The 27,820-nt window shown below is 42.9% G+C and overlaps 1 protein-coding gene across 2 annotated transcripts; it reads left to right on the forward strand.

The window, feature by feature from the left end:
- Positions 1 to 865: 865 nt before the first annotated feature.
- Positions 866 to 27,490, forward strand: FAM20B (FAM20B glycosaminoglycan xylosylkinase). Of its 2 annotated transcripts, none has more exons than XM_064454485.1 (8): positions 866 to 946; positions 8,724 to 9,255; positions 11,936 to 12,022; positions 14,482 to 14,591; positions 16,822 to 16,993; positions 19,740 to 19,931; positions 21,638 to 21,697; positions 23,716 to 27,490. In XM_064454485.1, exons 2-8 carry the CDS (start codon positions 8,879 to 8,881, stop codon positions 23,945 to 23,947), a joined length of 1,230 nt encoding a protein of 409 aa, XP_064310555.1. In that variant the 5' UTR covers positions 866 to 946; positions 8,724 to 8,878; the 3' UTR covers positions 23,948 to 27,490. The 2 variants fall into 2 exon arrangements, with proteins under 2 accessions (XP_064310555.1, XP_064310556.1); XM_064454486.1 differs by having other exon boundaries at positions 885 to 946; positions 8,825 to 9,255.
- Positions 27,491 to 27,820: the final 330 nt, after the last annotated feature.

Consider the following 27,820-nt stretch of genomic DNA (forward strand, 5'->3'; position numbering starts at 1 on the left):
AGCTGATGGAGAAAGTGTTCTGGATAGCAAGGAGCCATGGAGGAACAGGATGTATAGGCTATAGGTGTGTAACATGTACGGTGCCTGCGTGCCCCGGGTGGTGCGTGTGCCCAGAACAGCCGTGCCCCACCAACCCCCCGCTCCCCTGCCTTCCTTGCTGCCATATTTTTCCGAGACATTTCTGCGCTGTTCGGTGCTGACTCCTGCTGAGGTAGGTCGGCGTTGCACCAGCTGCCCCTTTGCTGCCAAACTTTGAGTGACGCCTGCTAAATTAAATCAACATTTGAGCGTTATTTTTTTTAATTAGGAATGTGTAAACATAGGGGGAAAAATTAACATGTTACTTGTGATAGCATGGTCATAGATACATTTTTAAAGGAGGTATATTGTTTAGGGCTAAAGATAGTCCTAGTAGTGTGTAACATAATATATTTAGTCCTATTATAATAAATTAATATATAATAGGGTTGTATATTTTCTAAATATCTCTGAATATTGTAGGAATCTTTGCCACAGCATCCCGTGCATGGTGTCACAGCTCAGCATTTTTAATATATTTAAAATATGCCCCTTTCCTTTGATTTCACCCTAAAACGTCCGGGCCCTCCCCCGGCGCACGAGAACGCGACCAGCCCCGCTCCCTGCCGCGCAGGACGGGGTTAACTCCCGTTGCCACCCCATTGGCCGGCCGGAGGCGGTGCTCCCTGTGCCCCTCCTATTAGAGGCGGACAGCGCTAGGAGCCGACCTATGGGAGGGCACGCCGCGTTCGGTTGGCGAGGGGAAGGCGGCCGGCTGATTGGCCGCCGAGTGGAGCGGGGTAGGTGGGGCGGGCGCTCATTGGCCGCGGGGCGGGGGCGGGGTGCCGGGCGGCACCATGTTGGGGAGGTGGCGGGGGCTGGCGGCAGCGGCGGCGGCCGGGGCCATGGAGCGGGGGCCGCGGGGCGGGTGAGCGCGGCCGGGCGCGGAGCGGAGACGGGAGAGGGCGGTGTGGGCGGCGGGGGGAGGTGACTCCCGCCCCTGCCTGCGGAGCGGTGGCACCTGAGGGGCGGGCGCGCCCCGGCCGCCTTGCCCTGCCCTGCCCGGGGCACCGGCACCGGCCGGGCGGACGGGGCGGCCGGTGGGCCCCGCTCCTCGGCACAGCGGCGGGGCCGGGCCTGCTCGCCGGTGGGGGTCGGGCGCCTGCCGCCACCGGGGCTGGGTGCCGGCTGAGGAGCCTCACGGGGGGGGGGAGGGAGGGAGGGAGGTAGGGAGGAGCCGTTATGACCGTTACGACCGTTGGCTGGGGGCGCGCCACCCCCGCGCAGGTGCGCGGCTGCTCTGCCGGGCCCGGGCCTGGCGCCGCCCGGCCTCCCGCCGAGCGGCCCGCGGGAGGGGGGTGAAGAGGAGGAGGAGGAAGAAGCGAAGGTCGTTGTCAGGTTGTGAAAGATGCGGCGCGCGTCGCCGAGCAGAATCGCCGCTCGCAGTTGTCAAAGCTCTGGGTTTAACTGTTTTTAAAGGACATCTCTCTTTAAATCCTCTCTGGGTACAGATGTGCATCTTTCTGGATGCAGATGTGCGCAAGCAGTGCAGCTGTTTCAGTTTTCGCTAGTTGAGGCCACAATACACAGGCGTGCTTTAGGGTCTGAGCAAATGGAAAAAACTGTAGAACATAGACTCTAGTCTTGCAGTGAATTCCGCGTGTGTAGATCCCATCCAGTACTGATTACAGAGCAGGGTGTTAATACCATGGTCTTATTTTAATTTGAAAATGACTCCACATACCTCTTAACGTCTTTAAGTCTGACTGACTTAGTCTCAAGAAGATTTGTCTCCATTTGCGGTAGAAAATCTCAGTGTGTGAAGTGGATTTTGTTTTCTCGTATGTTAACGAAGTTGGCAGCTCAGTACTGATACCAAAATCTCTCTTCCTCTGGTTGGTTGTCAGCTGCCTCTCTTCTTGGGAGTAAGGGAAAGCAATTGGCACTATCTTATAGCAGAGGTAGGCTCATTGTCACTAAATATTAGATGGGTATAGAGACCCGCGTCAAAATTTTGGTGCCTATCTTAGGTATGAACTGAATAAACATAAGAACATCAAGTCGAGAAGAAAAACTACAGGCTTTTCTTGCTGCTTTGACTTCACTTCCGAGCTGGACTAGGCTCCCTAAAACATTTCTGACTCACGTTGTTGTGTATCTACCCGTGATGGTCAGGTGGAACTTCAGTAACTGGGATGGGGGTGAGGGAGAGTTGTTCCCTTAGCCGTGAAACTGGCACGTTTTCTGAGCAGGTCCCAGCACCCTCTGCTTCGGTACTCTCGGCTCCTGCCCATGTCCTGTACTGTTCTGCTTTACAGTACTTTCAATTCTGTCCTTCTCGTACAGTGTTCCCAGCTCCCTCCGTGTACCAGCTGTGCGCACACTGGTTGCCCAGATGGCCGAGGCGAACAGACAACTGTTGAGCTAGCGCTGCAGCCTTTCCCTCAGTGCTCGCCAGCTGCCAATTCCCAATAAACACGTAAACTCTGCCTTCAGAACATCTACTGTTCTCTTAGATGCGTTTGAAATTAGCCAAGGGTTCTAAAGCTTACCAGTGAGAAGCGTGATTATATAAACTTTGTTTCCATAGGAAACCGTGCTCGAAGGAAAGTTGTTCTGTGAGGAGAATTAATGAAGCCTGGTTTCCTAGGGGCTTGTTTTCTGCATCCTACTGTAGCAACTCCTGCCTGTCTCCTACTGCCCTCGGTCCCCAGGTGCTGTCTGTGTCCTGATCTGCCCCGTCTTTATTTGTGCAGCCAGCTCAGTTGGGTGTTCCTGTTTGCTGAGCAGCAGGCTGGCCGCTGGTGAAGGCTGAGGATACACACCAAGTTGTCCTTGGCTTCTTGAGGCTTCTGTTCTCTATCTGGCCAGCTCTTCTAGTAAAGCTCGTGGATGTATTCTGACAAATTTGGCAGAACTGTAGGTAACGGATTCTAAAGTTGCTGAGGAACATAAAGGGACAAGGTGGACAGACAGGTAGACGAAATTACTTCATTTCTCTCAGAAGTGTGAGAATATATCAGGTAGTTATTGACTTTAACAGTTGCAGGTATAGATAATGCAGTGGTTAAAACGCTTGCAGTTTTTCTATTTACACTGCAGCCCTCAACTAGGGATGCAGTTGGGCACGTGGAAAGTTTGAGGATAGATTGTCGCAAAGATTTTGCCTATAGAGAGTGGGGGCTTTAACAGAAAAAGAGGTGGAGAAACAGCAGACAAGTAAATACGTGTGAAGCCTTGTGCACTGGATTGCTAAAGTCATGCACAAGCCAGGCAGGATACAGAGAGTGGAAGTGACAGAATAAGTCTGAAAAATCTAGGCAAAGGTCTGTGGGAGCCTGCCTGTGAAAGCTGAAATAACAAGGCTTATGCAGAGAGGGAAAGTGTGAGCTACCGAGGAGTTGGCCAGAGAGGGGAGGATAGGAAGAATGATTGATCTGGTGAGACTGAAGTACATTTTAGGAAGAGGAAAATGTCACTACTGTATACACTGTTTTTTCAATTTTCTGGGATTTACTGGAGAACTTTTAAAGACCTTTTCATAGGAGATCCCAAAAGACATAGCGTATTTAGGAACAGAAAACTTGCATTTAAAACAGGAGGTAGAGTATATTTAACCATATTTATTTCAGATTGGCATCTGTTTGAGCTATGATTTTTTGTGTGTGTCTCCTTGTGCTGACAGACCAAACCTTTGCCTGCCCTCAGACCTTATTTGTCATTTAGAGCGTAACAAAATCCTTGTACGTTGTACATGTGTATTTTTGAGATAGCAGCTTTCTAGCTTTACGTTGTAAAAATAAGATTATGGTATGTGACATAGTGTTGGTCTTGTGACAAATAAAAATTGTTTTCTGAGATGTGCTCCTCTGCTAACTTTGTAGGCCGCTTACAGTGGCTGTGATTTGCTGCTGTTTGTAGCAGGGAGAGTTTCATGCTGCTTTTAGAACTGGGAGTAAAGTGGCATGATGTTGGTATTTGGTGCCACTGGGCATGCTTTAGTTCAGGCGTCTGTGTGCACAGTGGCCCCACTGTGATATTTAGAAGACACTGTTACTTGGATATTGAATTGGAAGACGTGTTACTTGCTGAGAATACAGACCTGGCTGTAAGGAGAGACAAATTCATCAGAAAATATCCTGAACAGGTAGTGAAAAACAAGAAGCATTTCTTAAGCAAACTTGCCAGTTGACTGCACTGTTAAAACACTGATGTGGTTGTTTTTTTCTGAGTATTTTGTTTTCCTTGTTGATCAGGGGTATGGTAAAATGGTAGAGGGAGGCATGGTTTTCTGTACTTCTGTAACGCTGAGATGGAATTTGGGTGGTAAAGCAACAAAATTCTTTGGATTTTGTCTTCTGTTTAGTAATGGTAGCTGGAGATAATGCTAAGCAGGAACTCAGGAAGAAAAAAATTTTTAAAAAAATGAAACCAAAACACTTGGTAAGGGATCAGTGGCTGCTGCCCAACAGCAGGAGGGAATGAATGTGTGTTGCTCTGGGACTGTAGGTATACAGGGATGGCTCTGTCACTGCATCACATTAGCTCTGGTTGGAGGCTTAACACGTGTTTGAGTTCTGAAAACTTCATTTGGGTTTTTCCTTCTGTGATGCCTTCTGGTTCAAAGAGCATCGTTTTCTGCATCCCATATTCCCACAACTGTTATGCAGAAATAAGTGGCTCCTCTGTCCCTTGCCCCTTTTTGTGAAGCATGAAGACCCTCGCCTTATCCTCTCCTCCCGACAGTTTCCGTAATTATTTGCGTTTCGGGTCTCCTGAGATTATCCTTGGATTTACTTTTCTCATTGTCCTAGACCCTTTTGCCCTTTGTTCCACAGAGTTCTGCTCACAACTCACCCTAGTTTCCCCTTTTTAATTATTTTAAAATTATTTAGTTAGTTACTGTTTCATTTGTCTCTGTGGCCACCTTTCCCATCTCTGTATGCATTCTAGGACCAGATACACGCTTCCTGAGCTTTTATAATCCGCTTTTCTAATTCAAGTCTTTTTCAAAGCCTTGTCCTTTTCTTCAAATTAACTTCTTCCAAAACTGGGTAAACACTTTTTTAGAACACCTCAACACTCTTGCCATCTTCAATTTAAAATAATAAAGCTTAAGTTCTTGATCTCCACAGTAAACTTCTTCATGAAGGGGTTCATTTTTGTTGGCTCGTACAGCGAGGAGCATAATGTTGGCACCTAAGGAGTAATGTGCAGGCTCTGCAGCTCATGTGTTAAATCGTTTTCATAGCAACCTCAGGGTGTCTTGTTGGTTGGAGAAAAGCAGCTGATGACTCATTTTGGCAGATGTCAGTAAAAAGTCAGAGCCGACTCACCTTCTTAAGGCTACAGAGAGCAAAATCAGGTGGGTAGGGGTTTAGTTGGGGTGTTGGGAATAATTGTGTAACCTCAGGAGAAATGTTTGGTGAGGATTGGTCGTTCAGTTAAGGGAATTACTGGACTGTCTTATAGCAATTTTTTTTTTTTAAATTCTATCTACGTAGTTGGAGGTTTTCAGGCAAAATTAGTTTCAAAGCTGTCACAAAAGATAAACTAAGTAAATGACCCTTAATTTAAGCAGTGGCTCGAGTTGTATTCTCTTCTCTCTTGCAAAAAAGAATACCCCTAGAGAAACTTAGCATTCCTGAAAATCAGTCTAGGAGAGCGAGTGCCTACCTTGAGCTCCAAAGGTATGAAACATTTCTGTCCTGTGCTTTAGTTGGCCAGCAGTGGGCTTTGAAGCTTTCTTAAAATATATGTGTGCATGTATACATATATCATAATGAGTAACTGTTCTGAAATGAACTGTGTTCTGTGTAACTTCTTACAAACTCTAATGGATTTTAAAAATGTATGAAAGTGGATCTTGATAATAGCAATGTTCAAATGATTTAGCATTACTAGTTTTAAAGAAGTGAAATTATAAAGTTACAATGAGAGGATACAGTTACAGCCTGATCTGCTTTGCTTGCTTTCTTAGCTTTAAGAATAGTATTATTATTTAGTGCTCTCCTGGGTGACTCTGTGTTTGCAGGAATGAGGGCTTTCAGGTCAGGTGCATCTTGTCTGTGCTGCTCATTCTCATGCTTGCAGTGTGTAATGTGCAGATTGACATGCTCCTTGGAGAAATACAGGCTGCCTAAACAGAACAGAGATGAACAATAATATGTTTTAATTTCCATATAGACATGTGATTTGTTGTCTTTCACTACTAGCACAAGCACTTATTTTCCAGTAGATTAAAATCAGTATTACATCGTTAATGTGGGACCATAGTACTAGTTCGAGGCATCCCTGCGACTTGGTAGCCTTCTTTCACTCTACGTTACATGGGGTTTTTATATTGCTTTAAGTGGTTGCTGTCAACGTTAAACCACTTGTTCACATCTCAGTTTTAACTCATTGTCATTAGGAGACTTTCACTTTCTTTCCTGCTTCAGCAGACAGGTTTTTATAGGAAGTGTTTAAGAGGCAAAAGGTGTAACTTGGGAAGAGCCAAACTGAACTGAGCTGTCTCCTGAGGCGGGGTAATGATGGCAAAAAAATTCAAATGGTCAGTGGGGCTAAAAGCCATGCTTCTGTATCATCAGAGTATGTCACCTGAAGTTGAGTGGTGCTCAGCTTGGTTGCTCTGCTGAAAAGAGTGACTTTGAAAATAGAAAGGTGTGGCAGCTTGTTAATGAATTTCCTTCCTCCTCTTGGTGGGCTCTTTGGGACTGTTTCCAAGTGGTTCGGCTGCTTAGTTTTTGGGCTGGCCTGGGCCATAGTTTTGCTTGCACATATGATGAATAGTGCGGCTGCCAGGAGAAACACTTGTTCTTGGCCTCGTGGTGTGCCCTCCTCAGACACTTGTGAAACTACAGAGGAAACTAGATTTGGGGGAAGGAGTGCTGAAGCCAGAAATTAATAAATAAAAATGTTCAGGCTTTAATGCTGATCCAGTCTTTCATGGAGTTCATTGCATGAAGATGGGAAGTAGGTGGAGGGCAGGGCTATTCTTTAGGTGACAGTGCAGACTTGAGTAACTTAAGGTGCCCCTCTGTAGATACTTGATAGGGCTTCTCCCACCGTTGGAGCTGCTGTGCTGCCTTCCATTGTCTCTCTGGTAGGGGGTTTACACACAAACCAAAGAAGGTGGTTAAAGTTTGGGTGGGTTGGCAACCTGGATCATTGAACCACCTTGCAGCTGGCTTGTATGAAGACTAACACTGACACACGGGAAGGTGGGAGAGCCATATAGCTGGGTGGTAGGATGGGTCTGCTATAGACCTAATGTAAATTTAAGGTTCTGTGGAATCATTCTTGGGCTTGCATGTGCTTTTATACTAGTACTCTTACATTGTGCCAAACCTGATTCTGCACTGATGACTTGTGCAAAGGATGTGCCTTACTGCCATCTGCTGTTTGCCATGGCCTTAATCTTTGATGGGGATATACCTCAAGGATATGCTCAGGCCCCTCAGAACTACTGTACCTCCCTGTGACCTTTGCAGGCAGGGCATGGTGTCCACATGACACTGAAGATGGCTGTGATCTGTGTTTGGCCAGCAAGTCATAGTCTGGCTGCCCTTTCGTTGCTGCTGGTAAATTAACTTACCCTGTGCAGCTTGTTTTTCCAGTGACATGATTAATAATGACTGGTTTATACGCTTATTGTTAAATCACATGAAAAGGCTTTTCTATATTAGTCCTACCACAGCTCAGGATGTCATTTGTGGTTTCCATGATTAGCACAGCTTGTGCAAAGAGAAATCTCTGTTGGCTCTGAGCATTCCTCAGAGGTGTGCCTTAGTATCCATGTCCGTTTGGGTTTTGACTACATTCAACTAATATGAACATAATTTCTGTTCTCATGATTGAAATACAGTTGATTAACTGTGTGTTATGTGGTCCTTATACGCTAACACTCTAAACACTCTACTGGCAAAGACTTGTGGAGGCATGAGACATGTCCTGCAGCCCATTGTGAATATGGAAACACAGATGTGGCTTTAACTGTGTTGTAGGTAAGGTTTCTGAGAAGAGGCAGTATTAGTGTTTTGGGGCTTTTCTTCTTGTTAATTTGGTGTTGAGATTTACAGATATCCTGTATATTTTTGTGGTCACTGGTTTTACAGTTGACTGCGGAAGATGCATAGTTAACCACAAGGAAGTACAGGTGGGGCCCTTTTTTTTTGCTTTTTTTTTTTTTTTTAAAGAATGGAAAAAGATTGGTAAATTATAGTGGCAGCAAATGAAAGGCAATAAACGAATTAAGTCTATTCTGTCCTTATGCCTCGTACCTTCAGGAAACTAGGCTGTGCAGCTGGTCTCACTGGTTGTCAGATGCCAGGAAATCTACCTGGGAACTCTCTCTTGAGGGACAAATCCTTAGGAAACCAGACATTGTGGGTTCTCTTACTAATGGAAAAGTGATTTTGAAATTGGAGCCTTAAACTACAATTCTCTGCAAAAGTCTTGCCCATGGTAGTTGCAGCTGTGATGATTCCGGCTGTGTAGAGATGCTATCAGGCTATTTTCCTTTTTGTGCAGCTCACCCAAAGGCCACAGGAAGACAGCAAACCCCATGTGTTTTAACAGAAACGTTTGGGCTTTAGGGTATGAGTGCACATAAATGCAGACTTATGTTCTAAGAATAAACTTGATTTTGAGTTTGGTGGGATCTGCAGGAATGCAGTTTAAGTTTGTGTTTTGTTTATTTTTAGGGGTACCAGGAGATGCTTCAGTGGCAATACCTCTTTCACAATGCAAGTTATGAATGAAATTCACTAACTAACATCCCCTTCCTCACCCTGATCTCCAACAGACTTCCTGTAACGCTTGGAAGGAAAGAGTCAGGGGAGAAGGGTTGAAGGTCACCATGAAGCTAAAGCAGCGAGTTGTGCTGTTGGCCATCCTCCTTGTCATCTTCATTTTCACAAAAGTTTTCCTCATTGACAACTTGGACACCTCAGCTGCCAACCGGGAGGACCAGCGCGCCTTTCACCGTATGATGGCAAGCCTCCATGTAGAACTGGACCCCCGACTTGACCATACGTTGCAGTCTCCTTGGGAAATTGCAGCCCAATGGGTGGTGCCCCGGGAGGTGTATCCTGAGGAGACGCCTGAGCTAGGGGCTGTTATGCATGCCATGACAACAAAGAAGATAGTGAAAGCTGATGTGGGTTACAAAGGGACCCAACTGAAAGCTTTGCTAATACTTGAAGGAGGGCAGAAAGTTGTCTTCAAACCCAAGAGGTAAATATTACTTTCAATGACTGAATTAATAACTGCTTTATATACTTTTTTTTTTTACCTCCATGCATTAATGTTTAAGTTAAATTTACACGTAAATTTTTTATTTATGAGGCGGACAGTATAGAGCCTTGCTGGTCCCCTAGTAACATTAGGTTGCTGTGCCAACTGTCTCTCAGGCTGTATAGCTTTGATGCTCGAAACAGCCTGTCTTTAGGTGAAAGGAATAATCACTGTGTTCAATCCTGAGGGAATGTTGGTTAAACCTGGTGTTTCTGAGCAGTATCTTCCTGATTGTGGAAGAGGAGGTTCTGGCAGTGCAGAGACAAGTCTTGCCTACATTTTCTGAGTAAGGGTCATGTCAAACTGCCATGAGAGAATGCAGTTCAAGAACAGGGAAGGAGTGAAAGTTGACAGTGGTCTTACAAGTAGGTCTGGGTGTCTGGTGTAGCTCTGTGAAGACTGTAAAAATGGCTTGGTAGGTCAGAGTGAAAGCTCCTGAGTTTCCTGTCTGCCAACAGTGAATACTGAAGGAGCAATGTAAGAATGGGTGGGTCGTGATACTTCCTTGGTATGGTCTTTGCTTACGGTGATCCACAGGGAAATTTGACATGATTGAACATTTATGAAGAGTCTTGTGCACGTCTGTAAATCTTTTTGAACTGTTTGCCTTCAGGGAAAAGGAGAAGAAAGATAGATGTAAAAAACAGTGAGGCAGCTGTGTTTTATGGAAGTGTGCTGCAGATGTAGTGTTGTCATCCCGGAATGAGTACATCTCTTTCCAAAGGATATTGGGTTGAGCAAGCGTGAAGTTTTTCTGTTATGTTAATGAATGATTAGAGAATGAGAAAAAAAGATCTGCCCTCCACTTCTTGAATTCACAGCCCTGTTTCTGTATGGTCAATTACTGGTCTGGCTGGAACTTCACTGTGGGGCTGGGCTCTGTTTAAACAGTGTGAACTTTTCACACAGAAGTCTTGGTGGCACAGCAGGAGGCTCGTCCAATAAATGCAGTAACAAGACGTGGCATTTCTATAGTGCTTTTTGTATAAGTGAGCGCTGTAATGCATTTCACCAAGCATTAAATTACATTCCCATAATGGAATGTCTGTGCAGGCGAACACAGTGACTATGCTCCATCAAGGACACGTGCAGCTGGGACTGTTTATAGGAGTGCTAGACAGTATGGCCCTAGCCATACTGGTAGACTTGTGTTCTGTTTGTGACTGCTGAATAGCTAGGCTTGTAGGCAGAGTCCTGTTCTGTCATTGCAAGATAGTCTAGCTTTTGACCTGAAAGGCACGTGAAAATTACTGCTACAAACCATTTTAGTTACTGGTTGGGGAAGAATGAATTCTCTTGGTTTGCTACCTTTGCTCAGGAAAGAACTAGATGCCCACTGTACATGGAAGCAAGAAGTTGGTTGTGTTTTACCAATAAGTTTTAGCTCTGCAGCTTTCAAAAGGTGACCATATTTTCAAAAGGCCTGACTCGAAGGATGTGTTCTGAGGATTAGTTATCTTATTTCAAGACTACTTGAAATCCAGCCTGAGTTATTAATGATTAATAGTTGCTACCATCACATGCCAGTGGTATATGTGAAATAAGATACTTATTTAGAGTACGTTCCCATTTGGCAGGAATCTGCCAAATCCTCCTCCCAAAAACTCCATACCATCCTGCACTGGTTGACCTGCCTTGCTGAGAAGCTAAAGTATTTGCTGAGACTGATGAAATGGACTGTTGTCTGGCCCCAGATCTTCTCTGAGCAGGGTTCAGACTTCAGAGTTTGAGCACAAAGAACTTCTCTCACACTGTCGCTCCTACTGCTTGAACCCCAAGGCTGTTGGAAATAATCCAGTTTACATAATTTGATATATAGATGGAAATGAGAAGATAGCTAATCTAATTTGGCCTTGCTTTATTTGAAAATGTATTGCATTTCACCCATTTTCTTGGTATCGATTGTGGTATTTTATGCTCATCTGAAGCATGCTTCTTAAGCAGTATCTAGACCTGATTCAAATGTCATGAATCTCAGAAATTTGTTTTTGTTTTGACTATTTAAGTAACATCTATTAAATAAAAAAGCCCACTGCTTCACAAAAATATGCCATTGTTGTTCTAATGAGCATCTAATTTCTATTTCTTGCTGTTCATTATGTCTTTTCTCCACCAGAATAAAGGGAGGTTTTATATCTAGTATTGTTCTCAGGTTCATGCTTGCTGATCTTCTAGCTACAAAAGATTGCATTTGGCATTTCTTCCACAATATCAGATTGTATTTTCATGTTAATCTACAATGCATTCTAACCCTGAAATCGTTTGTGGAGTTGCTGCTTCCCATTATAAGTACTCCCCTGTTCTGTAGCTGGGTCTGTGCTCTCTGTTATTAGATGTGACTTGGCATATGGTTGAATTAAAACTCATTAGTTTGAATGGCCACCACTTCCCAAGATCTTGAAACCACTGTACGTTACTGACCTTTTGTCCTTATTTACAACCTCAGCAGTCTGTACGCTATTTAATCTCATTAATAATTTTTTCCCTCTCCCACTGGCAATCATTTTGAAAGTGACCCAGAGTCCATTTAACGTAGCACTGTTATTGCACTTGTACTCTGAACAGCAGAGTTGACGGGAATCCCGCATGAATCACTTTATTTGACTTATTTCAATTACAGATATGCCAGGGATTATGTAGTGGAAGGAGAACCATATGCTGGCTATGACAGACACAACGCAGAAGTGGCAGCCTTTCACTTGGATAGGTATGGAACTATTGGGTTACCTGGTTTTATTGTCTCTGGTAAATGATTTTTCACGGTTGGGGAAAAATGGGGTCCCTTGAAGACTACGACTCAGATGTGAGCTATTTCTAAACTGGCCAACATATCACATTGATGCCAAAAATAAAAATTATTAGCTTTTTTTGTGAAACTTCATTTTGAAGATCTGTCTAACATTTAAGATTTGTTTAAGAAATCTGAAAGGGAGAATGAGCACTGAAACCACTGATATTTCATAGTATATGTAACAAAAAGCTTAGCCAAATCCTGTGGAAGAGTCTGAAATGCTGCATGTATGTGCTGAGTTGATGTCCAGTATGCTAAAAAGTTAAGTCTAATGTCTAGACTAACTATAAATCATTACATCCTACAGGAAAGACAGCTCTTCATATAGTAATTCTATTCAGGGGTGTCCAAGTGGTTTTGTGGACCTGAGCTGGAGGTGCAATTACCAGGAAAAAAAAAAACAACAAACCCAACTTTGTGGGACATGCAAAGACTGGGACAGAAATTATCAAACACTGAATGTTGGTAGTTCTGAAACAGGAGTGAAAAGTGCAGTTTCATCTAGAATAAATGAGCACAGTCTTGGTTTCCTCATTGTAAGAGGACTATGTTGACACTTTGGAGAAGATCTCTGAGGATAATTAAAGATGTGAAAAATTCTTTTATGAAGAGTCTTAAAATCTTGGGAAAGGGAATAAGGAGGGACAAATACAACAGAGTGTTGAATGGTTGAACATAAACTGAGGTTTTAGTCCTCCTTTCCTAGTACATAAATAAGAGGCTCATCACTGACTGAATTCATAGGTGGTAAAAGATATGTTAGTCCTAATTCAGCTGTGGAACTCATTGCACAAGTAACGTGAATTACTAATTTTAGTTGGGTAGAACTAGTTGTGTAATATCCATTGCTGCTGTTCCAATCTTTAGGTAGTGGGCCAAAATCAGGGTATTTTAAGACAAAATAAATTTAAAAAAGAGATGTAGCCAGATGTCTGTTGTCCATTTCTGCTTTCAAGAAAAATGCAGGCTTGTGCTTACCTGAAAAAGCAATGCTCAAACATGGTTAAGCAAAAATTCAAAGCCTTTTTCCAGTGTCCAAACCCCTCTTTCTTAGCTCTTTGCTTTTTCTTTGGCTGTGTTTTGGTGCTTGTTTCTCTGGCCTTTCTCCTCTCTTTGTGGCTGTGCACTTCTGTGTTCTTCAAGAACACCTAGCAGAAGCCTCCTGCCCACATAACTTTAGCGTGCACCTTTGTTTTGAGTGGTGACAATTACATATTTTGCCTGAGGATGCCATTGTTTCAAGAAGGACCTGAAAAATATTGTGTGTTTACCAGTAATGGGGAGGTTGTGCTATCCAGGATACTGGCCTTTCAGCTGGAGGCCTGAAAATACACGGACAGGTTTTCCAGATCCTAGGCTCTGTGCTTATTTACTCGGAATGCCTGCATTTTCTCAAGCTCTGCATAACTGTCTGTATTGGCTATGAATTTTGTCTTTATCCATACAGGATTTGTTCAGGCAGACATTTTGTGTTGCCCTTTCTTAGAGGTATTTTATACCTATGGAAGGGGACTTACTTGTTGAATATCTAAAACAAATACTTTGCAGCTGTTTGAGTGACTCTTCCAGTATCTCTCTGGAATATAGATTGTCCCTTTTTCAGAAGGGGCAGTCTCTTCTGGAAATGCAAAGACTACCAAAAGGGTATCAAAAGTACATTAAGAGAGTTGGGGCTGACATTGTACTGATGTTTGTACTCCTCCTATAAGCGCTTTTAAAATTCCATTACAAATACCCAAGTCATTTGTGGTCACAGAGCAAAGGCTGTGGCAGACACGGGAGTGGAACCTGGATCTTTTGACACTAAGTTTTACAATTATTCTTCCCTACTGTCTTTTTTTTTCCTGACACTTCAGGCACATTCAGTTTCGTTCCACCATTCTCTCTACCCCCTCATGCCAAACAAAATAACTCTTAGATTGTTTAATTTCAAGTATAATTGAATTGGACTTAAACTTACAATTTGTGGGAATTACCATCTATTAAAATGTTAAGTGATCTTTCCAGGTGACCAGCCCAAAGGCTACGTGGTTACTGCTTCAGCCTGTATACAAGACAGATGATGGATATTTCTGGTATGAGGTCTGATTTCTGAGAGTTGGAGCATGGTACATCCTGTGTTGCTCAGCTGCAAATGCTCTAATAAAGGAGTGTCACTGTTGGCATATAAAGCAAGTTGAACATCCAGGCTCTTCAGAAAAATGAGTTTCCTTACCTTGCTGTGGAGAAGAGGAGGTTGCTGCAGGGTTCCAGCTTTATTCTTTGGTCTCAGTCATCTCAATTTCAGACAATGGCACAGAGACTGTGTTTTTTCTTGTAATTTAGAACTGCTGCCTGTTGCAAATTCTCATGTCGTTTTTTTCACCCCAAATCAGAATTCTGGGTTTCCGACGAGCTCCACTGGTGGTCGGCAGGTTTGTGAATCTACGTACAGAGATCAAACCAGTAGCCACAGAGCAGCTTTTGGGTACCTTCATGACTGTGGGTAAGTGGATTCCAGGGATTGTGCAGCGAAGTAAAGAAAAACATGTTTAATGGGGAAAAAGAGCCATGGGAATCTGACACAGTTATATAACAGTTAACTATGATACAGGAAGCTGGTAAGTCTATCTCTGTGCCAAGAGGGATTGTAATGCTTGTATAACCCCACTTGGCAGGGGAGGAGGGCTTGATGTTCTCCAAGCAGTTTTTCCTCTCTGATTTCTCTGTGTTCCCTCATGCTGCTGTTACAGATGGGATTTTCTTTATTCTTTAGTAAGAATTTTCTATTTGCTATCAGAGGTGGTTAGAGAAGTCTGTGATTAGACCTGAAAGGAAAAAAAATTGAATTGTATTTAACAGGAACACAGTGGTGATTTGGGATTATTTATAGAGCTGATGCATTGGTTGGTATTAGATGTTGTTTGTGCTACATCAGAGTCTGCTGAGCATTCATAACTAAATGTGTCAGAACTTCCGTATGTTGTTTACAGTAATAATGCTGTGAAGGGCACTTAATGGGAATTATTAATGAGAACTCCTACCAGGTGGTCATTAAGCACCAAGAAATGTCTTATGCTGCAGCCTTAACTCCTTCAGGCTTTCATAAAATATCCAATTATTAATCTTTTTTTTTCACTAATAAGAAGGCTCTAGAGATGGTTGTTCATTACAGCTGATAAATATATGTGCCTGTGTATATTTCTATTACAAGCACTGCTGGTAGTCTCACCTATTAAGTTCACCTTACACTTTCAGTTACAAGGTGTAACTTTCAGATGAGAGTAGCTCTGCCTTGCCAAACTCTTTTTGCATTCAGAATAGGTGTCTGCCTCAGACAGACTTTACTTTTTCTAATTTCAGCCAAGATAACTAAGAAGTTTTCTAGCAGAAATGCTGACTTGAAAAGTATGGCTCCAGAAATTTTCATTGCCTTTCCTTAGAACTACCTGTTTTGCAGAGCATGAACCAAAGAAATGGGTGGATGTGGGGAGAAGGATCTTATCAACCCAAATTTGACGAAGTTTCTGAGGTTTTGAAGAAAAGATAATTCATGCATACTCAGTGCGGATTTGCTAGAGTTGCAGCTAGAATCTCAGAGAATTCTGTCTCTTGCTAGACCTGCTGCAGGCCATGGATAGGAAGAGGGATTTGCAGGGCTTTTCATACAAATAGGAGATCTGGTCTGCTGCAAGCTCTGTGTTGTAAGTGATCATCTCTCTGATGTCCTCAGGTTGTCTAACTGGGATACTAGGAGCACAGGGGCTGGGTCTGGATAGAGGACTGCAAAGGAGTGCTGGCTGGCTAAGAATTGTGATGTGGGATTTGGGCTCATGGTGTAAGGATGGAAAATGAAAAATACATCAGTCAGTGAGGTGGGCCTGGTTTGGGGAGGATGTTGGATATAGGGCTGAAAGAAGAAAGGACAGGGAATGAGTGGAATCACAAGGAAGTGAAACGTAGGTGAAGAATGTTTTGGAAGAACATCTGTGAATATGGAACTGCAATTAACTTGGCAAGAGTCAAGCAAAGGCATGTTGTAAGGGTGAAATAGAAAAGGTTAACCTGAAAATATTAATCTAGGTCATGTAGATCACTGTATGCTACAGATATATAGGCCTTAATGGACTAAAGACTGCAGGGTTCCGTTGTTCCTCTCCTGTCAGAAGACATGCGTGAAACTTTTGACAGATCTGCATTCCTAGGTCATATAAGAATGACAGCTTGTTTGTGTTTCCTCTGCTCAGTCAGCTCAAGTAACTGAGATGGTGGCAGGTCTCAGGGCTCCAAATCCATCCTGAGTTCTGCTCAGTCTTTTTTCACTTGTCTCTTTTTGGTCAACTTTTAAAAAAAGTGAGAAATCTGACACATGAAGTGTGAAATTTAAAAAACAAGGAGTGCTCAGGTTGCAAGACCAAGGTCCTAAGGACTAGGAGGGGATCACAAAACCTTGTTGATAGTGCAATGTTGTATTAACTCTGTGTGATAAAACCATCAGAAAATATAATTACTCTCTCCTTTGAATATTAGTCTTTAATGTTGCTTTGCATGAATAGATGTCTGTTTAGTCTCTCGAGCCTCTGCCTCTGAGATGGGAAGCATGAGGTCAAGTGCAGTGAAATCCTATTGCAGGGAAGGCTCTGCTGCAACAGTATGCTCCTGAATTTCAGTTGGCACCCGTTGGATTAATTTCTGCTCTTTTGATAGCTCTTTGGGGTTTTTTAATTTTTTTAAAGGTAATAACACTTGCTTCTATGGGAAGTGCTACTACTGTCGGGAAACAGAACCAGCCTGTGCAGATGGGGACGTTATGGAGGGGTCAGTGACCCTGTGGCTACCAGATGTCTGGCCTCTTCAGAAGCATCGGCATCCATGGGGTAGGACTTACCGTGAAGGCAAACTTGCCAGGTATGAGAACATGATAGGATTATTCTTTATACATGATAATTTGTACTAGGATTACCCTTGCAATACAGTGGCTAATTAAGGAGCAAGTGTTCTCAAAACCTGGAGTTTTGCTGACAGCTTTCTTGTTATGACATTAGAAGTCAGGAATTCTAGGATGAGATTTAAATTAAAGTAAGCAAGAAAGAAATCTTTGTTGTTTTCCGCAATGATACTAAGCTCTGTAGAAAACTACTTCTTGCCTGGAGCATAACTCTACCATACAATCACTCCAAGCTCTGAAAATCTTGGCCCTGGGCAAACCAAAACTCTTCTCTTGTGCTGCTAGACCTTCTTTTGACACTGTGCCTCTCTGTGGCCCACTAAAATATGGCAACCCCGTGCTGTTTTCTGCCAGACCTGATTTCATGGTCTTTGTAGTTTGTTGTAAAAAGTTGTGGAGCTGGTTTAGCTTATGTAGGTAGGCACCAAAAAGTTCTCTTTGCTTTGCATACCATCAGTATTTGGTGACTGTGCACAGCATCTAAAGAATGCTTTCAGAGAAGGACAAACATGGGATCTGGCAAGCTTGTACAATAGAGGTGACGTATCCAACTATTTGGGTTGGAGATGTGTTTGATATGACCAGAGCAGATGGTTTTGAGCTTAGTAAATTTTTCGAAGTCTCTGTCCTGGGCAGGTGATTAGAAAGATATTTTTAGTCCTTGATCTAAAATATCCATTGATTTCCAATGATGTGATTGTTCTCAGAAGGAATATCATCCAAAGGCTTCACTGAATTGTTTTAGAGTATTAAATATACAGTTTGATTTTTTAAGCAGCAGATGTTATCTCCTTTTTAGCAGGTCAAAATGAGCTGTATTTTGTACACGGTAAATTGCAGTAATTAATCGACTTAATTTCTTGGAGGTGTTTCTTTTTTTGAGAGGCTGTTTTTCATCATAACCTGCCTGCTTATACCGGAGTTTACCCTGATACCTATGCCGATTTGATATTTGCTGTATTTTAAACTTACTTGCTCTTGCCTCATTCTGATGGGGTTGCATGGTTCTGTTGTTTAGCACCTTGTCATGTTGCTCTTTTCACTTTGAGAGTATCGGGAGAATTAAACATTCTAGATGTCATGCTCTCCTTTTTCTGTGTCTGGTAATTATGGAAAATAACTCCGTAGGAATTTTTTTCCCAATCTAGCTGCTTCTACTCTGTCCTGAGTTGACCTTTTGAACATAATTCATGTAATCACATTAGCGTACGTAATTTTTAATGGACGTGTAATAGATAAAATCCCTGACCTTCAAAGTCCTATGCTAATACAATATAAATGATCAGAAATAAATGTTGGAGAAAGGTCTATCTTGAAAGAGTGAATGAAAAATGAGAAGAGAGAGCATAGTAGTCTGGAAAATTGTTGCAAGGAGATTAAGTACTGACCTAAAGTAAAATGCAGGAAAGGGAAACACGTGAGGGAGAGAGAGATGTAGAATAAAAGACATGTATCCAGTACAAGGAGGAGTGTGTTCTGAGACTTTTGCCTTGTGGGTTTGTGCTGTAGGTTAAATGTGAGTTGGACCTCAGTGCAAAAGAAAGAGGGAGCTAGAGACAGCATTTGAGGAGTGTGTGTGGTGTGTTAACAAAAACACTGAGAAGATAAAATTTTGGCCACCCTGATTTGGATAACTGGAGGAAAGACCACGATATTGGGAGCTTAGGTTCCAGACCTCTAGAAGATGAGGTGGGGTATGTGACAGCTGTGCCAGTCTGATCTTCTCCCTGCTTTTATGACTTCCTGCATTTTTGAGCATGTCAGTGAGTCTCTAGCTTGTTTCGTCCATTTCTGACTCCAGTTCACAGATGGTTTAAGGCATTTCCAACTTAACTGCTATTTTGCGAAGGATTGTTTCAGATGTTACAAGGAAGATGTTACAGATGTACTTATTGTTTAGGTTGACAGATGGAAAGGATACACCAGAGATTTGGCTGTTTTTAGTGGTGGTGGTGAATAGCTTTGAAAACTGTAAATGTAAGAAAACGAGAAAATTTAAAATCCTAGTTTTGGAGAACTGAGACATGATATCTGTGTTATAAGGCCACGAGTACATGCCTAGGTTATATGTAGAAGGAGAGAAGAGGGAAGCTTGAAATCTTGCCGTTGGAGAAGAAGTTGAGAGGCTGTGAAAGGAAAGTGGGGAGAAAAGAGACAATTGTGAGCGAAGGAGAATGAACACATAAGAGGCCCTTTTCAGGACAGAAGAGGTCATTACTAACTGTCATGAGGTTATTTGCATTAGAAAGAAAAAATGAAGAGGATCACTGGAAAGCAAGACTGATGGAAGCCAGTCACGGCTATGCATACAGACACAGTACTTGAAGTCCTTCACTAGGAAATTAAGGGAGGCGAGTCACAGTGGCAATCTTGCTGTGAGGCAGCCTGACCACTGCTGAATTCTGAGCAATGAGGAAGCAAACTCTGACCTTGTTTTCTGTAGGAAGATGACGTGTAACCTGGCACTGAAACTACAGCTTCTTCCATATACTTGGGTGTTAGTACAGGATTTACTTTTTTAATAAAACACTTTTGTCTAGCTGTTTCTTCTTTGTATAGCCTTGACTGCTGTGCTCACTTTTTCTTTACGCACTCATAAGTGAATAAAGGGGCAGCAATAAATACCGTTGGTGTGCAGTGGTGATGTGCAAAGATTTGATTGTTGGTGTGCAAAGATTTGATTTGTTTTCTCTTGATGGCCCACAGGTGGGAGTATGATGAAAGCTACTGTGATGCTGTGAAGAAGACTTCACCCTATGACTCGGGCCCCCGTCTCCTTGATATCATTGATACTGCCATATTTGACTATTTGATTGGGAATGCTGACCGGCATCACTATGAGAGTTTCCAGGATGATGAAGGAGCCAGCATGCTCATTCTCTTGGATAATGCCAAAAGGTAACAGAAATCCTGGTGGCCAGGCAGTGGGTGAGCACAAGGGTATACATTTATCTGCTCTGTATCTCTCTGTTTTTTCTCACTATTTTTTTCATTAATAGCTTTTGTGCTAAAAATCCAAAGCTTTCCTTCTTATCAGAAATCACTCACCAAATATTAGGGCCCTTCAAAGGCCGTAGTGCTTACTCTGTGCTCTAGATACTGTGACTGCCTTGGGCAAAGTCTCACTCAAACTACAGAAATGCCTAAATTAGTACAGTATGACCTTTTTTCCCCAAGCAACTTTCAAAGGTTTGTTTGTATGTCTCCTCCTATCCCCAGAAAAGCCTCTTCCTTTTCTGCTTTTAATTAATGAAAGATTAAAACCTTCAGATTTTTTTATGTACTAGTGAGTATTAGTGAGTGCCACAGTAAAAGTAGATCTTTTCAAAATGTGTCTCTGAGTAATTTGGCATTCCCTGCCTTCTGGATCTGTCTGCTCTGGCTTTAAAAGGTTAAAAGTTTAAAATTGAGATAAAACTGATACTGAGAGCAAAATAGGATGATGTCCTGAGTGTGGACGTTAACTATTATCAAAGCAAAAATGAAGCATGTGGTAACTGAGAGAGGTTGATGAGAAGTCCTTCTTGAGGCCAGACTTTATTACTAAGCACATGTGTTTAAAATGTGAGTTGTTCTGTCTTTGCTATAGTTTTTGTATGTTGGCTGGTATAGTTTAAGATAAAAATCCTATTGAAGATATGGTCTTGTTTAATTATAACAATTTGCTCTACAATTTGCAGGCCCGGAAGTAAATTGTTTTCTTGAAAGCTTAAGTAAAGTTCTTTCAGCTCCTTTGAGATAAGGGATAGGGGGACTGTTTTTTTATAGAATCACAGAACATCTCAAGTTGTAAGGGACCCACAAGGATCGTCAATTCTAACTCCCTGCTCTTTGCAGAACTACCCAAAACTAAACCATATGACTAAGAGCATCGTCCAGATGCTCCTTGGTGCCGTGACCACTTCCCTGGGGAGCTTATTCCAGTCTTAAAGCTACTGATAACAGAATTACTTGAGCAGAGTAATGCCAGACTCCTAGAGTAAGTTACCTTTATTGAAGGGCAAGTTCTTTGTTGAAAATGGTACTACGAGGGGCGTGAAACTATTTAAAAAAAAAAATTTAAAAGCACATGTTTAGGTGAGGCTTGAAATACTATGAAATCCTTTTGGCAGGCTTCCCTTAGAAAGTGTGATCATGAAATGTTAAAAGTTGATCACCGTGTTTTGTTGGACTGTTGACCTGAGCTTGGCCATCTAAACCAGCATGTGGCTGTTGTTTTGTTCATGCCCTGTCCAGCTGTGTCAGACAGGCCATGCTCCTGCTCTCTACGTCCAGAATACCAATTATTCCTTTCCCCTGCTTTGCAAGATGAGCTTAATTTCTAAACTCCTCTGAAATTTGTTTCTAAGGTGCCTTGGTGTGATAAAAAACTAGGTATGCTGGTGTTGCTTCCGTTTATCTGGTATGTTAGCTGATGCTGTTGAGAGTTATAGCTGCAATTGGACATGGCCTGCTTTTATTGTAATTTAAATGATTTGAGCCGTTGGAGCATGAAATTGCCTAGTATTGATTTTTTTTTTTTTTTAATTCTTTACAAATCTGTTGATGTTGAGAACAACATTAGGAGTTCAACTGGTTCACTTGGTTTTAATTTCGCTTTTCAGCTTTGGAAACCCTGCCCTGGATGAAAGAAGCATCTTGGCTCCTCTTTATCAGTGCTGCATGTAAGTGAAATGCAGGGATCTTGTTCACTTTTCATATGCAATTGCTGCCCTTAGGTGTGCAATGTAATTAAGTTTGAAGCCTTCTGGCAACCTGAAAATGTTCACTCAGGTACATCGCACTTTCTTTTTTTTGGATACTATGTTCGTTTGATGCATTGTCACTGCTCAAGAAGCTGAGAAGTACATTTTTATTAAGGTAGTAAATCAGATGGTAGGCGGTTGGAAGTAGTCCCACCTCGAGGTCACTGGTTCAAGTCTATCCTTAGTCAGTATGACAGGTACTTTGCATCTGCAGCTGTCTGCTTCCAGCTTCTGCTGAATAGAAGTTCACATCACAGTTTGAGTTCTCCCTGACAGAAGCTAAGGACTTAACGTGTCTTGCAAATTTAACTACCTTTGTTTCCAAATATTCTGTCTAAACAAGATACAGCGCTGCTCAGGGTGCTTCTTTCAAAGTGAAGTTTGTAGGGTTTTTGCAGGATTTTGTTTCTGCTTTGGCCTTGTGAGCTGTGTTTTTGTTTGTTTTGTTTTTAGAGGCTGTGACTTGTTGGTTTCTGATTTCTGTGGCCACTTTCTCACCAGGCCATTGCTACTTCTCATTAGCAAATAGATAAGAGTACCAGGAAGAAAAATACTGTTACATCAGTTTCCTGCATTTGTTACTTCAAGATAACATTAACGCCTTTAAACTTTCCAAATTAAACATCTAGTTGAGAGTTCCTTGAGCTTGTCCTTGGAGGGTTCTGTCTCCCACATTCCTTGGGGCCTGTGAAACCTGGGAACATCGCAGAAGGCCTGAGCTCTCACCCCCTGCTAGTGCTAAGCAAGGCTGTATGCATGCCATAGCACACCTGGCCTACATTCTGCAAGATTCTTGCAGAATCCATATAGAGAACAACTGAAGTAAATTATTTTCAAATTCTTTAGTTTTCCTACATTGTTTTTAAACCCATTTTTGATTTCCTGTTTCATGAGGATCTTTAGGAGTCTTTTTCATCTAGATTCTCCCAAATGCAACCAGAAGAGAAGTTTACCTATGTAAGAGATGTGCCAGTTTCCCGCTTTTCACGTATCCTTTCTTTCTGATACCAGGTGAATGCCATATAAGTCATCATAGGTACAATTGGTTTAACTATAGTTTGTTACAGCAATGTTGCTGGTGTCTTTGGAGGCCATCACAAGTCAAGAGTTTAGACCAGTGGTGCTAAAACACAAAAATTTGGGGAGAATCCCAAGAGACTTCACAGAACAGGGCAGTTTAGACGGGCTGATGTGAACAGGTTCAATGGCCAATGAACCAGAAAGATCATTGCTGTGTTCACTTTCTGTGGAAGTTCAGTCGACTAACTTGTGTCCTTTGTGATTAATTGTTGGTCAGGGATGCTCTTCCTGAGGTGATGTCAGTTTGTTTCTGAATTAACAGCCAAACTGTTAATTTTCTTTCCTTTTCAAACTGTCTGGGAAGCCTCAGGGCTGAAGAAGTTCCATGCTAGCAGTTGAAAGCGTTCCTGTGTAACGTAAGAATTATACCACATTAGATTCTTCCTTCTTCGCCTTTAGTTTCCAAGTTTCACTTAGATATTGCATATAATGCAGTTATACCTGGACCCCCCATGCCACAACCACTTCTGTAATAAGACTCATTTCTGTTTAAATAAAATCATGATGTGTAGGGAAACAGACAGGCATCGGCGACCAGAAGATCACGCGCTGTGACGGAAAGATAGACTCCTCCCCATAGGAGTGGCAGGAACAGGAAGCACAAGAGCTATATAAGCGTGTGACGCAGTTAAATAAACGGACATTTTGCATCCATCATATTGATGTCTGTGCATCACTGTCCCCAGGGTGGGTAGAGCCCTGTGTCCCGGAGATGTGCGGCCCAAGATAAGTTCTCCCACAGAAGTGTACAGCAACAATGATGTAACAGGCTCCCTCAAGAGGTTGGCTTTTGGTATTGCTGATGGGACTTTAGCTGGACAGTGGTATGATGATGTCTTTGTTTCTTTCTTCTGCAGCGTCCGGGTTTCTACCTGGAACAGACTCAATTACCTGAAGAATGGAGTGCTGAAGTCTGCCTTAAAAACTGCAATGTCGCATGACCCCATCTCACCAGTGCTTTCTGACCCTCATCTGGATGCCCTAGACCAGCGGCTTCTCAGCATTCTGGCTACAGTGAAGCAATGCACGGACCAGTTTGGGCCAGATGTTGTGCTGGTGGAAGACAGGATGACACTGTCTCATTTGTAATTATAATGGAACACAGATGAAACTCCTTTTTTAAAAACAAACAAACAAAAAAGTGATAGAAAAACAGCACAATCAGTTTGGAAGGGCTGTGGCCAAGATGGACTGAAATGAACAGGAAAGCTTCCGAGCCAGAGAAACAGAGGTGACGCTGGCTTTTACCTTGGGCTGACAGCAGTGAGAGATGGGAAGTTGGAGCTTTGGACGGCTCAGTACCCGTAGTCGCATCTTGGCCATTGTGGTGTGTCCATTGCCGGCAGTGGACATTGCACTGGATAACAATGGCTCTTGGTGTTGGTGGAAGCGCGTGGAATACAGACACTAATTTGTGGACTGAATCTAGAGGGGACAAATGGAGATGAACAGTACAATCCTCTCCCCTTCTCTTCCCCACGTATACTCTTGGGAGTTTTTGTCTGATTCAGGGTTGTACATAATCAGCTGTGAGCTGGTTAGGCATTTTACTGCTTCTTTAGAGAAAGAGGAAGTGGTGAATAAAATAATTATTAGACTGAAGAGTTGTGCCACCCCCCCGGGGGTGGGATGTTCTTCTGAATGCCATTAGGGATGGGAGAGGGGACCTCTGCTGCTCAGTTGTCCTTTCCTCGATAAAAAGCTGGGAGCAGGGTTTGCCTCATATGATAATGCTTCAGTGTTTTTGCTGAAGCCCTATCGATTTATCCACAGGGTTGGAGATTTAGGGGAGGTCAGGGTGGTTATACAGCACTTGGTAGTTAAGGGGTTAAAGTTTCCATGTGTCCTGTCACTGTTTTGCATTTATAAGGAATCTGACAAGGTCTGAGTAGAGGAAATATCCTTGCAGTCTTCTGTCCATATTAACCAAATTGTCATTGTAGCCGAGGAGGGGGACAGAATCTGTCCTTGGAAGCAGGTTCCGTTTAGCGAGGGCACACTGCTTACTGTATGTCCTGCTGAATGTGGGGAATCTGGGCGTGTTGCACTGGCAAAAGTGAGGTGTATTGCTGGACTTCCCCAGCAACCAACAGCCGTGGGCAAGGCCCCAAAGAGTAGAGAGAACCCTGAGCTGTGGTCTTTCCTCATCCTCTCATATGGAGGGAGCTTCTTGCTGCTCAATGTTGTAATTACAGCTCAGTGCTGCTGTTTTGTGGAACACCAGCAGTTTTTCAGTCCCACTGTCTCCCTGGGCTGGCTTGTGGCTGAGCTCTGAGCACTTCCAGTAAGTTTTCCGCCTTCCCCAGCTGCTTCCTGCAACAACCCCCACTGTAATGTTCTGACATTGGGGATGGGGTGCTCACTCCTAATGGTTTTGCTGTAGATGGGGTGAGTCGGTGCAAGCGAGCTTTTCAGGGCAGACTTGTAGCACTCATCTTGTGCTAGTCCTGTCGTCCTTCAGCACTGCATCAGCCTGCACTGTGGGTGAGCTTGCGGCCCTAAAACTTGTCACACTTGTGGTAGGTCTGCATCTGTGTCTCCAGAAGGGAAACAGCTTTGTCATTACATTTCCAAATTTAACAGGTTTGCATCAATTTTTCAGTTCAGACAGCGTGGTCCTTAGAAGTAAGGTAAGAGTTCACTTCCCAAAGTGACTGCGTATTATTGAACTTGTGAGCAGCAAAATGTCAGTTTAAGACCTATTCCTTGATTTGTGTCTCAAAATCTTTCTAGCTCTGCAGTAGTGTGGCAGGCAGATAAAAAGCTGTTTCCTACTCTTGCACCTGCTGCCGTACCTGATCAAAGAGGTGATTAGTGAGAGAGTTTATTTTTAAAATGTAGTTTTATTTTGTCATTGCCTGAGCAGAGTATCTTGAAAGTAGAATACAACTGTTTACCTGGAATTTAATTTTATGTCCTTCTAGATCTCTTGGCCACATCACAGTCCCGCCGCACAGTCAGGATGGGATGTGGAGTTATTTATTGGTGTTACTAATCAGGACTGTAACACACAGCCAGCTTTTAGGACACTGGTGTTAAGCTAGTGCCTGTTTATTGCTGTACTTGGTAATACAACACATGCTTCAGAAGCCAGGGTGCTTTGGTGAGTTTAACCCACAGCGAGGATTGTGCCTTGCAGGTTCTTTTAGGGCAGAAGCGAGTGTGCTTGGGTGACGGTGAGCGTGGGCAGGAGCCAGGCAGGGATGGCCCTGCTCCCTCGCTGGCTGAGCTGGCCTGTTGCTTGGCTCGCTGTCAGGTTTCGGTGCTTGAGTGAGACAGTGTTGGGAGGTACCCTGGGCAACAGTTAGGTGGGTAGCGAACGCTTTTATTCTAAAGCAGAATAGATTCATACTGAGGCATTTTGGCATAAACCGTTTCCCAGGAAATTGAAAGTGATTTATGCAAAGGGGAGACAGTGAAGCAAATGGTAGTGGTCTGCAGCAATTTCAAAAGCATGTTCTTCTCTTTGAGCTTAATCATGAGCACTTAATATTTTGGGAAGGATCTACCTAAATTTGAAGTTTTGATTTATATTTGTTCGCTCCTGATAATTTAGATTGGATTTAATAATGGATTCCAAAAAAAGTCTTTCTGTCCTTATGAAATTAGTGTTCAGGGCTTATGTATTGCTTGTTCCTGGGGCTCTAAGCTGAAGCTTTTGCCATAAGGTGGAACCTGGGGTAAGTATTTCCCCGGTATGAATGTCAAAGATTTAAAAGTACTGTATTGGTTTAATTGTAAACAAAGGGTGTGAAGTCCAGCATCATCATTAGGAGGAAGCAAGAAATGGTGGTGGTTTTTTCTTCTTTTTTTTTTTTTTGTCACGTTGACACTTCTGGTCACTGTAAATGCCACTGGAGCTTGGTGTTCTGCAGCAGGAAAGAAGAATAAATTCCTGTTTTACCCAAAATCAGGAAGATCTGATTTTGGCCTTGTGATTATCTCTGGCGTTTTGGCAGTGATTGTTTTGCCTGAATACAGAACCCTGAGAAATTTCAAATTGTAGCCATTGCAAAGGAGATTAAGAAGCAGCACCCACATGCAAACAGGGTCAGCTTGAATTTCTGAAAAATAGCATCATTTGTGAGGCAGGTGCTGTGCTCTGTCGATGAGGTTTTCATGACACCTTCTAATTCTTGTTCACCGTGCACACTGTAATTCGCTGGCTCCAGATGTTACAAAATGGTTGTGTTGTGGATACTAGTAATATCAGAGTGCTTGAAGCACAGAAATCAAGAACTAATTAAAAAAGAGAGCATCATCAGCCATCTGCTATTTATCTCCTCCATCCTAAGTCAGCAGTTGGGCTGGAGGAGCCACTGAAGTCAGCTCCTCTTCCAGCAGCTAATGAACTGGAGCGTGTCATGCCAAACAAACTTCAACTGAAAAATACTAATTTATTAAGAAGGTAATTTATTTGCTGTGGCAGCTGGAGCAAGGTGCTTGAAACAGGCACCCCTCCTGGAGCTGTCAGAGGATTGCCCCTGGGAGCAGCTGCACAAATGGAGGTTGCTAATAAGAAAACAGAATGCAATCATGACTTTCTACTTGTATCCCCCAGGGTCAGATTCCACATAAAGCGACATTGTGTGAATAAAGATTTTAATAAAGCAACATTGATGGATTGTTTAAGTCTTTCTTCCCCGTCTGTCTCTCTTGTTCCAACATGTGGTGGGCTGAATGTTTAGTGTGTTTTGCTACTGATGTTTCACGGTTATTTCTTCACTAACAGTTATCAACAGCATTTATTCCAGTCACGTATTTCCAAGAATGGGGCCAAATGTGCAGGTTGTTTGCCAGAGCCTTGTTGGTAAGGAAGGATGTGTTTCAAGAAGTGTCCCGAAGTGATACAAAAGAACAACGCGCCTAGTTTTAAGTGGTCTTCAGTCAGCTTTTGAAAGCGCATCCCAAGGCCCAGCATCCGCCAAGCACCGAGGCTGATTCCTCCGTTGTGTCCCGTTA

Source organism: Phalacrocorax carbo, chromosome 6, assembly GCF_963921805.1.
Source record: "Phalacrocorax carbo chromosome 6, bPhaCar2.1, whole genome shotgun sequence".
Lineage (NCBI taxonomy): Eukaryota > Metazoa > Chordata > Aves > Suliformes > Phalacrocoracidae > Phalacrocorax > Phalacrocorax carbo.

What these genes read in the sequence shown, in the direction of transcription:
- FAM20B (XM_064454485.1), top strand. Translation starts at nt 8,879, where the DNA reads ATGAAGCTAAAGCAGCGAGTTGTGCTGTTGGCCATCCTCCTTGTCATC. An exon ending in GTTGTCTTCAAACCCAAGAG is followed by an intron (nt 9,256 to 11,935) that starts GTAAATATTACT and finishes TTTCAATTACAG; the next exon opens with ATATGCCAGGGATTATGTAG. An exon ending in GGGTACCTTCATGACTGTGG is followed by an intron (nt 14,592 to 16,821) that starts GTAAGTGGATTC and finishes ATTTTTTTAAAG; the next exon opens with GTAATAACACTTGCTTCTAT.